We start from the raw sequence: 15,186 nt of genomic DNA, 5'->3' as shown, positions 1-15,186 counted from the left end.
CGGTGTGTCTATGTGGGGAGGTGAACATAATCATCACTGTCGGACGTTTTTTTCGCGAAGTAAAGCCCTGCTTCTTCAGACAAGCATCGCACAAAAGTAGTGAAAACAGCAGATCTACAAGCACACAACGCCTCGCAACGCTTGCTTGTAGATCGGCTGTTTTCACTATTTAGTTCATATTTTTAAATGATAAAAACGAAGGGTTTTGGACATACAAGGTTTCCACATGACAACGACGATATGCTGTATGTAATACCTGAAGCACATTCTACAGTACTGTATGTGTTGGCTTGTGTCTGAACATTTGTGTACATGTGTCTGTGTTTTCGTGTGTGCATGTGAACCGTGTGATGATTGTTGATTGTGTGCGCGAGCGTGAAGTGTGTGTGCCGGTGCGTGCGTGCGTGGATCATGTGCGTGTCTGAGTGTTTGCACCAGCGAGAGAATCCAGGGAGGCAGGAGCCGATGCGGTAGCTACGGACTCGTAACCATGGTGACGTAACTATGGCAACAAAGCTTGGAAAGCCAGTGACTTAATTGGCATCTCGCAGGCAGTGCGGATCCACCATCCAGAATAGACACCCTTGACACAGTAATGTTACCATCACACGCCAGACAACACTCAACGTCATTAATAAGGACGTTAACAAGCTAATCAATATCCTTCATGCTATACATCTGTGCCCTTCTACAGACGCTGCTTGTGTGCTGTGCTTTGTGTGTGTCAGTGTTGATTTCGTTGACTAAAACTATGACGACATTTTTTTGTCGACTGCGTTTTTTTCACTGACGAAAACGAAATAAAAACGAAATAAAAACTAAGCTGTGATGACTAAAACTAAGACTAAATATATTGACAATTTCGTCAACAAAATAAAAACGAAATAAAAACGAAATAAAAACTAAGCTGTGATGACTAAAATTAAGCCTAAATATATTGACAATTTCGTCAACAAAATAAAAACTAGACTAAAACTTTAGGGAGGGACTAGTGGAGAAGAGAGTCATTTTATGTTTGGTTGCTCTCAGGTGTTGCGTGCTGAAAATAGCAGATCTACAAGTTCACAATGTGAGCTTGTAGATCAGCTATTTTCAGCAGGCAACCAAGTGTAAAACCAGTCATTACGATGCCATCAAGGCCTGCTGATGGCATAGTTTTAGTCACTGACTATGACTAAAACTAAATCAAAATTTGCTGTCAAAAACAACACTGGTGTGTGTGAGTGTGTTTACAGACACGTGTGAATTTGAGAGATAAGGACACAGAGAAAGTGTGTGCGCGAGCGCGCACACGCGCGTGTGTGCATGAGTTTAAGTGAATTATTTATCTATTGACTCCTTGATATCATCCCGATGTTAAGGAGATACTCACATCGTCCATTGCATTTTCTGATTCTTGATTGAGTTGTACAGGGCCTGTGGAGATAAACCAGAAGGACACGTCGTTTGATAACAGTGACACATAGCCAACAGATTCATGTAACCTCACACAGTGATTTGTGTTAATTGAGTGGGTGTCAATTGTGGCGTCATTCTATGCACAACAACTTCAATCTCAATCAACCATCTTCATGTTCTCATCCAATCAATCCATAAATAAGCCAATACGTCAGTCAACAATCCCTCACTTTCATAGTGACATTCTATCGGACAGACAGTCAATGGATAGACAAACAAATAAATCAATCAACCAACCAATAAATTATTGTGACTCTGCAGTAGACTCAATGAGGCAAAACTAAATTACAGCATGGTGGAAATTAAACTAAACTACTGTAAACAAACAAACAAACAAACAAACAAACAAACAGATGAGAACTAAATGCTTGTCACACTCTTGTGCTCCTATCCAAGCTGTGAAATTCATCTGTGAAACCAATCTCTTGTAGTTTTACTGGCTGGTCGTGATAGATTGTTACAGGTGCATGTCTCTATCACAACACTGTATAACAGAACTCAACACTTTGTAATTCTAAAGGGGTGTACAGACAGACGACTATCACTGCTAGCAAGGTAGCTGTATCTGCGAGTACATGGTAAAACTTACAGTAAAGTCAATTTTTAAGTCTGAATTTTACCGTTAACAAAAATTAACACTAAAGATGGTACTGCGTACACTACGTATGAGTACAGTTTCCCAGTGACAATGTCCAGTGAATCGGAAGCCCCAGGAATAAAAAAGGGAGAATATTATGCCCAGTCATTTGGCATCTCTGCTGCTCTGTTCTATGCTGAGAGCTGCAACAGGCTCGGGAGACATGGCACGTTTGGTTTCGATCACCACAAAATCTGTAATGACAAGCCAAGCCATTTAGGTGCTTCTTGCTCCAATCTGTGCTGGTTGAAAGCGATACAGTGCCTTGGCTGCTTAGCAGCTACAGGTCTGTGATGGTGATGCTGGAGGGGAAGGAGGGTAGGGGAAGAGGAGAGGAGAGCATTAAGCCATCAGATGATGTGGGTGGGGGGGGGGGGGGTCCCCATCAAGACGGGGAGACGAGTCTGGACAGACAACCATGACATCAGAGGTGATGGAGAGGACACTGGGGGCTTGTGTCTCACCACCCGATTCACTGCTAATGGTTGGTTAGAAATGCTTCATACTGTACAGCGTGAGTCTCTGTCTCTATTGCTGTGACCACAAATAGCCACCTGGGGAGAGAAGCCTTGTCCCCAATCAAAACGTCTCTCTTCCTTATTACGCTTTTAAGGAACCAACGCGGCTGGTTCACACTTCTCTTCTGCCTCTTCACGTGTGCTAAATATGATACTGTGATTTTGCATTTAGATTTTCTTTCAAATTAACATTTGGATTCATAATGGCTCTGATGCAGTGTGTCTAATCTAGTTAAATTTACAAAGTTCTCCCAGAAAGTGGGACTAATCCAAAACAGTTGAACACCAGCGCATCGTGAATATTCATATCCAGCCTGTGCTCTGTGCTGAATTTACAGCTCAAAATGTTTCTGTAAAACCTGAAGTGTTCCCAGCTCAGCTGTTCATGATTATTAACCGTCAAGACAGAATAGATACGGGCTCGGTTCCCAGGACACCAGACACGTCCAGTTTTAACAACTTTCAGGCATGTAATTACAGGCGAAAACGTTCATATATATTATGCATCAGATGCGTTGCATTGCTGCGATACGTTGTGAGCTTGTAGGTCGGGTGACGGGTCTCTATTCATCATACGACATTAAGTGGTAAAAGAGGAGGCTTTTGACAAGCACTCTATTTTGTAGCACAAATCAGATAATCTGCTTGACATCAAATCTTCACAGTGATCATTTGTAGGCCATAAAAGGTGTATTGATCGGCCGGAGCTGGAGAAGCGATGGACTCTGGCTACACGCAGTGGAAATAAATAAATCTCTCGGAATCCACTAAATAAGCTTGGAGTCTAGCCTGTACCTAGCCTATTAACGTTGTATTCAGAACAAAGACACTGAAATGACAATGGACCATATTGGATATCTTGTTTTCATGGCAATATAGTACAATAAAGAGTGATCATTACTTAAAAAAGGCAAGTCTCATCTGTGCACTGTGTACTCGTACTGTATGCATTCATACATCTCACAGCTATGAGAGCTTATGTGACAAGATGACATTCATTCTTCACTTGAGCCAGATTTGACCTCTTAAAACCTAATGACAAAATCTAAATCCAGTTAAAATCTAACTAAAACAGGAAGGTGGAGGAAGGAGGCTTGTGACAGAGGGACAGAGGTAGAGAGAGGGATGTATCGCAGCATCAATCAAACTAATTTAGCCTCGGGCCTCATTGAGACAAGGTTGTATATTTTTTACCCCCACCTGCCATCTTTATCACCGTCACACAAACCTCAGCAAATGTGTTGAGTGGAGGACTGATTTCCCATTTATTATCCCATTATTGTAACTGATAAATTAATATACACAATATAATAGTGGATATAAGAAATCTTTATGGTTCTGAATCTAGCCACAGCCTAATGCTAGCAGACCATACTGAACGCAACAAGTGCTTTTTACCCAACAATTATAATGCGTGGAATGTTTCATGGGTGTTCACTGCGTAGTGTTGTATATACTGAACTGAACGGCCATTTAATTTAGGAAGGGGTAAGCAACAAACATTAGTGCACATTAAAGTCTACTCTAAATGCTAATGTTCATACTGCAAAAACCGATCGACCATCTTCAAAAATCAACAAATCAGCTTTTGAAGGACAGCAGCCCATCAGGTCAATAACATGCTGGATGTCATATTGACCTAAAATCCAAGTGGTAAAATCAATTGTCTCTGGGCTTGGCAGATTATGTACGATAGTATTGACAGTCCCTTGTCAGTTACTGTTTTTCTATATGATGAATGGTAAAATAACTTAAAACAATTCTCACTTCACAGAGATTCCCAATTCAGTTGGATTCTATTATGATGCGTATATTCTTTTGCATATTTTACCTTCCTCCTCTTAATGGCCTGTGGGTGGTTCTGTCCGTCCTGGGCCTTGCCCAGCAAGTCTGGGAACACCAGAGGCTTGAGGGAGCGGGAGCGCGGGGTTCTGGGATACCGGAAAGGGTCCATCATCCGGAATTCCCGTCCGTAGCGCACAGAGCAGAGGGAGCGCGAGCGAAGGCGCCCAGACGAGTGCAGGCTGTTAACACCAATCATGGTAGGAGAGGATGCTACTGTACGTAGACACAACAGAAGTATGCTCTCTTTGGACTATATTGTCCCTTCAATAGAGTCCACCAAAAATATAGCCTCAGTGTTTTCACTTCCTGCAAATGTTGTGCAGTAGTGTATCAGGAAATCACAAAAAAAGCTGCTTTATCCAATGAGAAAAATAGTGTGGCAAAAAAGGCAATTAATGGTGCTCTCCAACGGCTGACACTATTCCCCACACAGTTCCCAGGTCATAGTTAAGAGACGCTTCAGCGTTGAAGTGGTTGACCAGCAGACGGCAATGGGAGTGCTGGTACTGTCACAGAAAACAGCTGTTGAGTTGCCAGGAAATCATCTGTCCAGCCAGTCAATCAGTTGGTCAGTCAGTGGTGCAACAGGACTGTCAGTAAGCATCAGACCTGCGCTGACCCTCCAGAATGTCCCGATCAACAGCCTCCGGGCATCAGCACCACAGTGCACGCTCGCCTCTGAATAATTGATCTGACGGACATGTATTATACATGCACCGAAATGACGGCCACTACTTCACTGAGACTCGACGTCACAGCGTTGCTGATTTGGCCCGTCGTTTTTCGGGCTCTCTTCCACAGGTGAGTCAATCAATGCTGTTGGCAGTGATTATTTCCTCTCTGTTTCGGGTTAAATCCAAAGGCTTCTTCTTCCAGTGTGAAGGCACATGTGTTCTATAGACCTACACTCTAAAGATATGGGCACTGAAAACAGCACTTTCCGGGATCAGAACTTCCTTCCAGACTGTTGTTAGTGAAGCGGTCAGGCGTTTCTCTCTCTCTGCCTGCCTGCAACAGCATGCCAGCCAAGTTACTCCCGAGGTGGCACCTTTCCAGCTGGCAACTTTTTTTGTGATGACCAATGGCTACACAGAGATGTAAAGCATACACACACGCAGGGTTGACAATAAGCTCAAAGATGGTACTCTGTACTTGCAGAGGTGTAAATAGACAGCCGGCATGAGCCAGTTGGGTGTCGAGGGCGTAAAGTAGGATCCACAAAAAGGCACAGGCCAATTCAAGGCTTTTTGGCACAAGCCCCAAAACCACATGAACACACGCACAGAGACACAGATAGTGAGAGAGAGGAGAGAGAGAGAGAGAGAGAGAGAGAGAGAGAGAGATTTGAAGGAGGGATGACCAGTTTGCTACTTAGGGGGCAGGGACTCCAACGAGTACTCTCACGTCACTAGGCCGTTGCTATAAACAAAACAACAAATTGTCAAACAAACGCAGAAATGAAGAGAAGCCCAGCAAGCATTTGTGGGTGGCGGGGAGATAAATGAACAAGCACAGTCAGCACACGACACAGGTGTCGAGGTTAAGAAGCTGGGATTCAGTCTGGCTCAACAAAGAGCAACCAGCAATCCTGTTGCTTCTGCCTTTAAAATGGATGTCAGTCAGTCAGTCACAGTGATGATGGCTGTCAGATCACCACTTCTTCTTTACAGAAATAAGTCCATCACTTCTGCTGTTCTCCGTCTAAGTAGACCGGTCCCTCGTCATCGTTTACTCCTTCTTCTTCTCCCCCGCCCGTACCCACTGAGGTGTACTTCTTTCAGTAGCTCTCCACCGGCACTTCTCTTGATCATCCCTTTTCACTGGTTTTAAAATCCCTTCCCATTGCACTGCACTGTGGGTGTGGGTGGACGTGAGTGGAGAGATAACGCCAGTCCCCCGCTGATGTATTTCAAGGCTTGTTTCGTTCTCTTTTCCGCTTGTTCGTTGATGGTTTTCTTTGTCCCTCGACCCAGTGCTTTTTCTAGCCTTTTCTGTCTGCTGCTGCGGAAAAGGAGAGGAGAGGAGAGGAGAGAGCAGGCTGGCTGAATTGCAGTGAGAAATGAAGCTGATAGGGACGGTGCTCTCTCTCTCACGCGCGCGCTCGCTCGCTCCATCAATGCGTACCTCCCTCCCTCCTTCAGTCACTCGGCAGCGAATCACAGTCTACCAACTGCTTTCACCATGCAAAAATATATAGACACATGCTGACGTGGACACAAAAGTGTGTGCACGCGTACTTAGCCACACACAAACACGCTTTTTAAAATATACTTTGAATGCCAATTAGCATTCAGTGTCTGTCTTCATATTGAGATGGGAAAGCCTATCGTGAGAAGAGATTGAGATGGGAAGAATCAGCAAGAAGGTGTGTGTGTGTGTGTGTGTGTGTGTGTGTGTGTGTGTGTGTGTGTGTGTGTGTGTACAGTACACAGATTTACACACACACACACACACACACACACACACACACACACACACACACACACACACACACACACACACACACACACACACACACACACACACACAGTCACACACACACACACACACACACTCACACATTTCAGCACTGCTTCATGAACAAAGCAACAACCCAGCCATGGAACGTGACAAACAACTGTGCATTTTGCATTCAGCAGGAATGTTATTCAACTATGAATAAAACATTACGAAAATAAATAAATAAATAAAAAATGCACCAACATCATTTCTCAAACAAAATTTGCCCTGTTCCTTCAGTCTGCGCTTGAGTGCCACTGATGATTAGGGCTTTTAGCTTTTAATGAATTCTCAAGAGCGTATGAGCCACGTCCATCGCTCCTAAAATGAAATTGGACTCTGCTGTACAGTATATACTGGTACACTGACTGATCACACTCAGTCAGTGGTTCATTTTTGACTCAGGGCACCTCTGTAAATAACCTTTCCATCCACGGCACCCCTGAATTACATTGTTACTTTACAGTACCTTACATTTATGACAAATTATCTAAATTATGTAAAAAAAAGATACAGCATGTCACAAGGAATACTTGAGGGAATATCTGTATACCATTAAGACGCCCTAAGGGCAAGAAGCGACTGAAACAACACGTACGGACGGATGGACGGAGTTGCCATGGGATTTTCAGTGCACCTCCCTGAGGATGACCCCTACATATTTTGATAACCTAATGGCTACTCTATTGCCACCATTAGGCAAATGCTCTATTTGCACTCAGGATATATCAAAATCTAATGAGCAGGTTGCCATGAAACTTGTACATTCATGCACACTGAAGTTGAACTCTTAACTATTTTAGTGACTCCATGACCTATGGCACCAACCTCAGGCCAAAGATATCAACTTTTCCACACAAGATATCTCATTGCGACCGAAGGTCGCAGTATACCATGAGAAATGTCGCAGCTTGTCCTTCTGTCCGTTCAGGAAGGATTGTCCTGGATATCCATACTGTGTCAGTCAGTCAGTCAGTCAGTCAGTCAGTCAGTCAGTCAATCAGTCAGTCAGTAAGTACACATTCTTACAATCTATGGGTTGGTTCCCTTGTCACTGTGACATCACAGGTGATATCACAGGTGACATCACCTATGTAAAAGTCCATATATGGGTATCCCTTTTATGCCCATAATGTCATCGATATATACGGTATATCACTGGCCGATGGCAAAGGAGGGCCCATATCTGTGTGGCTGGTTCAGATAGGGATCTCCATGTATGGGCATAAAATATATTGTATTTATATGGATACATATTATTAATAAAGGATACAAATATGGAGATCCCTGTCCCAATGTCATCAATATTAAGGATAGGTCCTCTTGTCTTATGTATTGTAAGAAACATCAAAAAATCAAAAAAAAACTTGAACTTGAACTTGACATATCTGGGAATGCCCATATTTGGTAATGCCCATATATGGGCATGTTTTGACATAACATTGTTGACTATCATGCAGGGGTCTCCATATATGGGTAACTGGTCCGATATACATCACTGGCCAGATGGCCAAGAATTGGCGCGACCTCGCCTTTTAGGGCGACGTCGCATGTCGCCCTGGCTTTTCTCCTCGTGCCACACTTCAACTTTCCAGTTGGGGGTAAGGAGCAGCATGGACTCTAGGGGCTGCTGGTGGGGCTTTTAGAGTCTAAAGGCCTGATTGTTCTTGTAGCATATGTAGTTCTATCTTCTCTTACAAAGGGTCTAATTCCACACCCATTCCACCCATACCCAATTCCATGCCCACATTCAGAGCCGCAGACCCAGCCACAGTCATAGGTAGTACATGGTGATAGCCTCCCAGGCTATGGGACCATACGGTAGGACCGTCGCCCTGTGTGTGTGTGTGTGTGTGTGTGTGTGTGTGTGTGTGTTTGTTGCAACTTGCAGACGTGCATGCACTCCACATAATGTGCACTACACTCAGCACTAGTAGTGTAGCCTGTGAGACAGGCTTGCCCTCACACACTTCCATCTCTTCCTACAGTAACAGCAAGCACATTGGGTAGTGATGGGTCTCCTTACACAACCTCTCTTCAAATATAAGTGAAGTCATAATAACATCTCAGAGGCACACAGATGTCTGTGCGGACATGAGCTGGTGATGACAATTACGTCACAGGCTAGCTTAGACACAGACGGGGATTTTGCTTCAGTAAGAAGTGAATCATTCACAAACAACCTATAATTTAAGATTCTGGACATTAGGCCTATTTGTGAGGGGGTTTTTTTACAAACAAAAATTGGTGTGATTTATTTAATGGTGAAGTTTTGTTTACCTAACATGTATTCCTATTATTCAAGTAAATTTGGTATCATTGTAAAGACTTTGGACAAATAGAAATTAAGAAATTAACAACAAAATAATCAGTTTATTTAGATATATGGCCGACATGATGAGCAGACAAAGTTTTGGTCCTTAAGTATATTAGACCTACAACAAAAGCTCCTTGAATGCAGTACCTTTGTCTTATGCTATGCATCATTACAGCTGACATTGTACTGAGGAGCTTATAAGGTAAGTACCATCCCTTTGATTCATACTTTGTCATACAACAGTCCAGTTGCTTGTTCAGGTGCACTCCCAGGAACTTGTAGTTGTCCACGATCTCCACCACCTCCCCGTATATGTCCACAACCATTTCCTTTGTCTTGCCAGGGTTGAACCGCCTCACAAAGGTCCCAATCACTTTGTCGTGCTCCCTCATGTTTTCACCTGTGATGCAGCTGACAACGGTGGTGTCGCCAATGAACTTCTGCAGGTGACATGATAGTCTGTGATCCATCCATCCATCCATCTTCAACCGCTTATCCGGAATCGGGTCGCGGGGGTAACAGTTCCAACTGGGATTCCCTATCCTGAGCAACTTCCTCCACTCGTTCCGGGAGTATACCGAGGCCTTCCCAGGCCAGTGTGGAGATATAATCCTTCCATCTGGTCTTTGGTCTGCCACGGGGTCTCCTCCCAGTGGGACGTGCATCGAGGACCTTCCATGCCAGCATAACCCGGTCCAACCACATCACTGTGAGATTCTCCGCTAGCAGTTGTGATTGGATGGTGTTGAAGCCACTAGAGAAATCATTTTGACGGTGTTACCCCCGGTGTCAAGATGGGGGTATACCTGTTAATCTTGTAGATGATTGCATCCTCAACCCCAATGTCTGCCTGGTACGCAAACTGGAGGGGGTCAATGTGGTCACTCACCAGAGTACTTAACAATACATTTAACGCAATGAACTGATCTCCAAATGAGATGGTTGGAAAACAAGTTATTTCCAGAGAGGGAAATGGCAATACAATGTAGAAATTAGCCAAGAGGTTCAGTAGCAGACAGTGCTGATAAGATAAGAAAGCCCTGTAACTGGATTCAATCACTTTCAGTCTGTCTTTATCAGTCAGTCTCTAGTACTGTATATTCCTCTCCCTTCCTCCTCACACTTTCCAGAAGTCACACTTCTTCCCTCTTTATAAAGAAAGGGTTTAAAATAACCTCCCTCTCTTCGGGATTCTGTCTGTCTTTCTTTCCATCTCTTTCTCTTTCCCTCTCCCAGTCTCTGACTAAGGCTCCCCCAGGCAAGCTCCGTGTTTGCGTTCTTGTCTTTCTCTCGCTCTCTTCTTCCCTCATGTTAAGGTCTGAGACAGCTTGGGGAGCAAGGGGAGCACAGGTCTCTGTTGACCTCAGCATCCACACCCTTCTACTCCACTCTGACTGTCTGTCTCCTCTCTCTGTTTAGTTCCTTGTGTCTGTTTTAAATCATAATGTGAAATACGCTTTTCATGATTTGCTCTGGTCTTTGCTTATAGTAAAATGATGCTTTATCATGCTCAGTGTTATTTTAGAGACAAAAATGCTTTAGTGTAGTGAAGTGTAGCGTAGTCCACCCCCCCCCCCCCCCCCCCCTCTCTCTCTCCTTTTTCAGGCATGACCTGGTTGTCTGTGCCCAGACAGGCTGGCGAGTGCTGGCACCATGCGTATCAGCACGGAGCCGGCTATGCTCCAGGGCCGACATTTTTTTGACATGTTTGTGGTCGGACTGGGTCAACATCGGGGACAAACAAACACAAAGGCTGACGTATTCTCCTCCCTTTCACTAAAGTGAATTAAGTGACTAAAATCCTCCATCTTTTAGCCCAGTGCGCCAGTCCATCCCTCAGCACAACCGATAACATCAATACGCTTAATTACTGTTTGGGGGTGTGGCCCACATGTGTGATTGAGCAGTACGACATTTTCATTTCAGCAGAATTTGTTCTCTCGGTGTCATGTGGGCTGGTAACCTACTTCCACGCATCATTAGCTTACACTTCAAGCTGTGCAAGAAGCAGAGAGGGAGAGAGAGAGAGAGAGAGAGAGAGAGAGAGAGAGAGAGAGAATGACAATGAGGTTTGCAGCAATTCACCAGCTTGGGCCAAAAATTCTAATTATATGGGATACTGAGATAACAATAGCAGCAGCATGATCTATGTTTTTTAATGGTTCCATATATAGGCTTATACATAACTTTTTTTTTTGCGATTCTTTATTTAGGAAAATGTATGTACATCCTGTCACAAAATTCCATCTATATACACATGTATAACATTGGTAGAGGATGATCTTGTTTCAGAATAAAACTCTTCCTAAAGTACCATCCATTTTTTTTTTTTTTACAATTCACACTATTATTACCATAACTTATGGCATTTGCTAGATGCTCTTATCCGAAATGTTTTGCAGTACAATGACAACATACATCACTGCGTATATATTTGCCTGGAATCTCTGTATGGAACCTGCATTTCCTCTGGTGATAAAGCCGCCCCATATTTGCATACTGGGCCCTGATTGGTCCCTCACTACTCTGGAGGGAGCGAAAGTACATGTGATACACTTGCACTATGTGACAAAGTAGGGCATTCATTTACAAAAAAACATAAACATACAGAGATACAATGTTTCTGCTAAACAGCGATGTTATGGTGTTCTTATTCCAGATTATTATTTGCATTTTTTTAACCTTTTGTGTTTCATTTCCCAGACAAACTTAATTGCCATGGGGTTTGGATAAACCAGGTTATTGTGTACAGTCTGTACAACAGTCTGTACAGAATATCACCCACTTTTGTAATCTTCTGTAAAACCTGTAATGGGGAAAAAGGTTAAGTTAAATTGTATCTCTGTGACTTAAAGTTATTGTGTGTAAAATGAGTGTTCCACAGTAGACTTTAAAGGACAACTTTTTTTTAGATTATTTTAGATTGTGATTAGAGAAAAGAAAATATGAGTGTTAAAATGTTTTCATTTACTGCTTTCTATTGTTTTAGCGATTTTAGTATTTTGATTTCAGTGGGTGGGGGCATGCGTACAAGTGGCTAAATATGTCTTTTAAGACACAATAAGCCGGCAATTTCTTGTGTTACTATTCACACCAGCCCCCATAAGTCACATCTGCCCATGAAAGATTGCGGTGCATCTTGGGAATGGGCTTATTTTGTCAAAAAAGACATATTTAGCCATTTGCATGCATGCCCCTCAAAATCGTTAAAATCACTAAAACGATAGAAATTTGTAAATGAAAACATTTAACACTCATCTTTTCTTTTCTCTAATGAATATATTGTTGTAAAAAAACAAAATTGTCCTCAATAACTGTATGGAACAGGGGCTTATTTTGCTATTAGCTGCAAGATCAGTCAATTACTGTAACTTTTAGGCCAGCTGCGGTCCTTTCATACCGTTGCTATCAGCAAAGAAACTTTGTATCTCCATATTTCAACACCTTATACTTCATCATACAAAAGTGTCACAAAAGTAGAAAAAATAGCAGATCCACAAGCTCACAACACAGCTTGTAGATCAGCCTTTTTGCAATCTGTTTATGTTGAAAGTGAAAATCAAACTTGTAACTTACAGTAAGTTAGTCTGTCGGATTTATTATACGTAAATATTAAGTATACAGTATTATAATAAAGTATTAACAAGAGCATGTGACTAAAGCACGAGTATCTAGGGGAAGAAATGTCCCGATGTATTGTACATACAGTAGTGATGACCTCATTATGAAAAGCTAGAATGGGAACACACTAGATGGGCACACATTAATATAAAGTGTACCAAACACACCAATAATTTTATTGTGGTAAGCATAGTTCATGTACATGTTTTTCATGGCAGTGTAAACCTCTATGACATTGATTTTACAGGCTACATTGTTAGCTCATGGCAAGTCGTATGAACGGGATGAGTGAACACAGGTGACCTTATTTTATGACTGAATGCAAATCTACAGCTGTGGTCATAATGTAATGTGCAGATAAAAAGGCAGTGGTTTAAGATATTATTCAGCAATCGGTCTACATGTCTGACACACAGCCATAAATCATCAGGTGAACAAGCATTTGAGAGGGTGGTGAGAAGAAAATGTTCTGAACATGAACAGGGTTAGGGTCGATTCACACCGTTATAAGGAGCCTAACTAATTTCGGTTCGGCAGTGTCCAGACCCAAATATGGGTTTCCCCTCCCGGCTCGGGGGGGCGTCACCGTCAACCGACGTTAGTCGGCTCCACGGTGCTGCCAAAATGTTGTGACCTCCCGACTTAATTTCGGTACTTAGCGGTGTCTTCTCATTCATTCAGCCCGGCTTCAAGTGCATATTCTCGGCTGTGAAACCAAGGAAACAGCGGTCGTTTGGGAGGGAGACACGCCGACTTCCAAATGATTGTGGACACTGTGTATTATTGAGTGTTGGGTCTCGCTCCGAGTGGTGGCAGGCAGGCGCGCGCGTGACACACACACACACACACACACACACACACACACACACACACACACACACACAGCTTTGGTGCATGTCTTGCTATACTCGCAGACCGTTTTAAAGAGAAAAGAAAAGCATAGACACAACTTTGCTAATGTTCCGCGTTGATAGGTTTTCCACGACGAGTTGTGACTGCGTGATGATATGCATGCAGCAAATGAGGCGGCCGCGGCACGTCTAGATAATGTGAGCTTGTAGATTCAATGTTTGAGAGTGAGTGAGAGAGAGAGAGAGAGAGAGAGAGAAGAGACCTATGGCTATGGAAGAGACCCCGTGTCCCCGTCACTGGTGCTGCTGCCTGCTGGAGCTGCTACTCAATGGACTTCCAGTTATTCAGCGTGCAGCGCGAGGTTCAGTCAGATATATCCGCCCTGCAACGCTCATGTATCGGCCACAAACGTCGTCATGCCATGGACCTCCAATATTTACAAGCGACTAGCACTAGCCGTTAAGAAAGTATGGATGAACTCCCCCCGAACCTAAATAATTTCGGGTCGGGGAGCCCTCCCGAACCGAAATTAGTTAGGTTCCTTATTAGAGTGTGAAACGACCCTTAGCCTGGTTCCAGACCCTGAATCGCTAGCCACACCCCTTTAAAATTTTGTTTTGGCGATTCAGGTTGTCTGGAAGTGCTCTCATTGAAGAGGTTTTCCTCGTTTGGAAATCTGTACAGCGAATCAGCGTCGTGAATCAGCGTCTTGTGAGCAGCGTGGGTGGGGTTTTTTCCAGAACTCATGTGCGTTTCCAAGTAAACCAGCGCTGCCGCCGGACCGTGCCGCACATTCCCAAACATAAACATAGCGTCGCCCATCGCAATAATTTGCGATCGTATCGATCTTGCTTTGAAACATCAGTAACAGACATGTTATGTTGTGTTGTGTTTGATTACTAGTTCATAGCGCTCCTATTCTGCCTGTTTCTTTGATTAGCATTTTAGCAAGTAGCACTAGCAAGCAACAGGCTAGCCACTAGCCAGCCACATAACAACACTACGTCACCTGCTTTGCTACTGTTGTGTTGGTCAGACGGTGAACCAATCGCAGAAGACTGCCTCTTTGGCAATGGCCATCCCAGAAACTGCCTTGGATGAAAGCACGTTCACACTTAATAATGGAGTGAAACGAAATGCAATTCAGGCTGAGTGTCAGGCTAGATCAGGGTGGCATGGTATGTTAAAAAGCATAGCTCCACAGTAGCTCCGCATACCCTATTCCAGAGATTACTCCATTCTAAGTCCCTCTATTGTGGTGGTAATGGATGGAATGGACAATATCAGTGGGTTTAATCGTATGAAGTTATTCTGGAGAGAGAAAGAGAGAGAGAGAGAGAGAGAGAGAGAGAGAGAGAGAGAGAGAGAGAGAGACAGACACACACAGAGAGACAGAGAGAGAGAATAATAGATGAAGACAGTAAAGAAAAAAGAGAAAG

At 43.4% G+C, this 15,186-nt stretch overlaps 1 protein-coding gene across 1 annotated transcript in view; it reads right to left on the bottom strand.

Annotated features, from left to right (window-relative positions):
- The window catches only part of LOC308303012 (uncharacterized protein), a gene marked incomplete at its 5' end in the record, with an annotated part of 68,693 nt that overhangs the window by 19,132 nt on the left and 34,375 nt on the right, over positions 1-15,186 (bottom strand). Inside the window, one exon of the mRNA XM_080747331.1 lies at positions 1,373-1,416. Within this exon, the coding sequence (XP_080603457.1) occupies positions 1,373-1,416 (44 nt within the window). The remainder of the gene's footprint in view (positions 1-1,372; positions 1,417-15,186) is intronic.

The sequence above is a fragment of the Nannobrachium achirus genome, assembly GCF_963921795.1.
Source record: "Nannobrachium achirus genome assembly, chromosome: 18".
Classification (NCBI taxonomy): Eukaryota; Metazoa; Chordata; class Actinopteri; order Myctophiformes; family Myctophidae; genus Nannobrachium; species Nannobrachium achirus.
The sequence above is the reverse complement of the archived record's forward strand: the minus strand, read 5'-3'. Positions and strand labels throughout refer to the sequence as shown.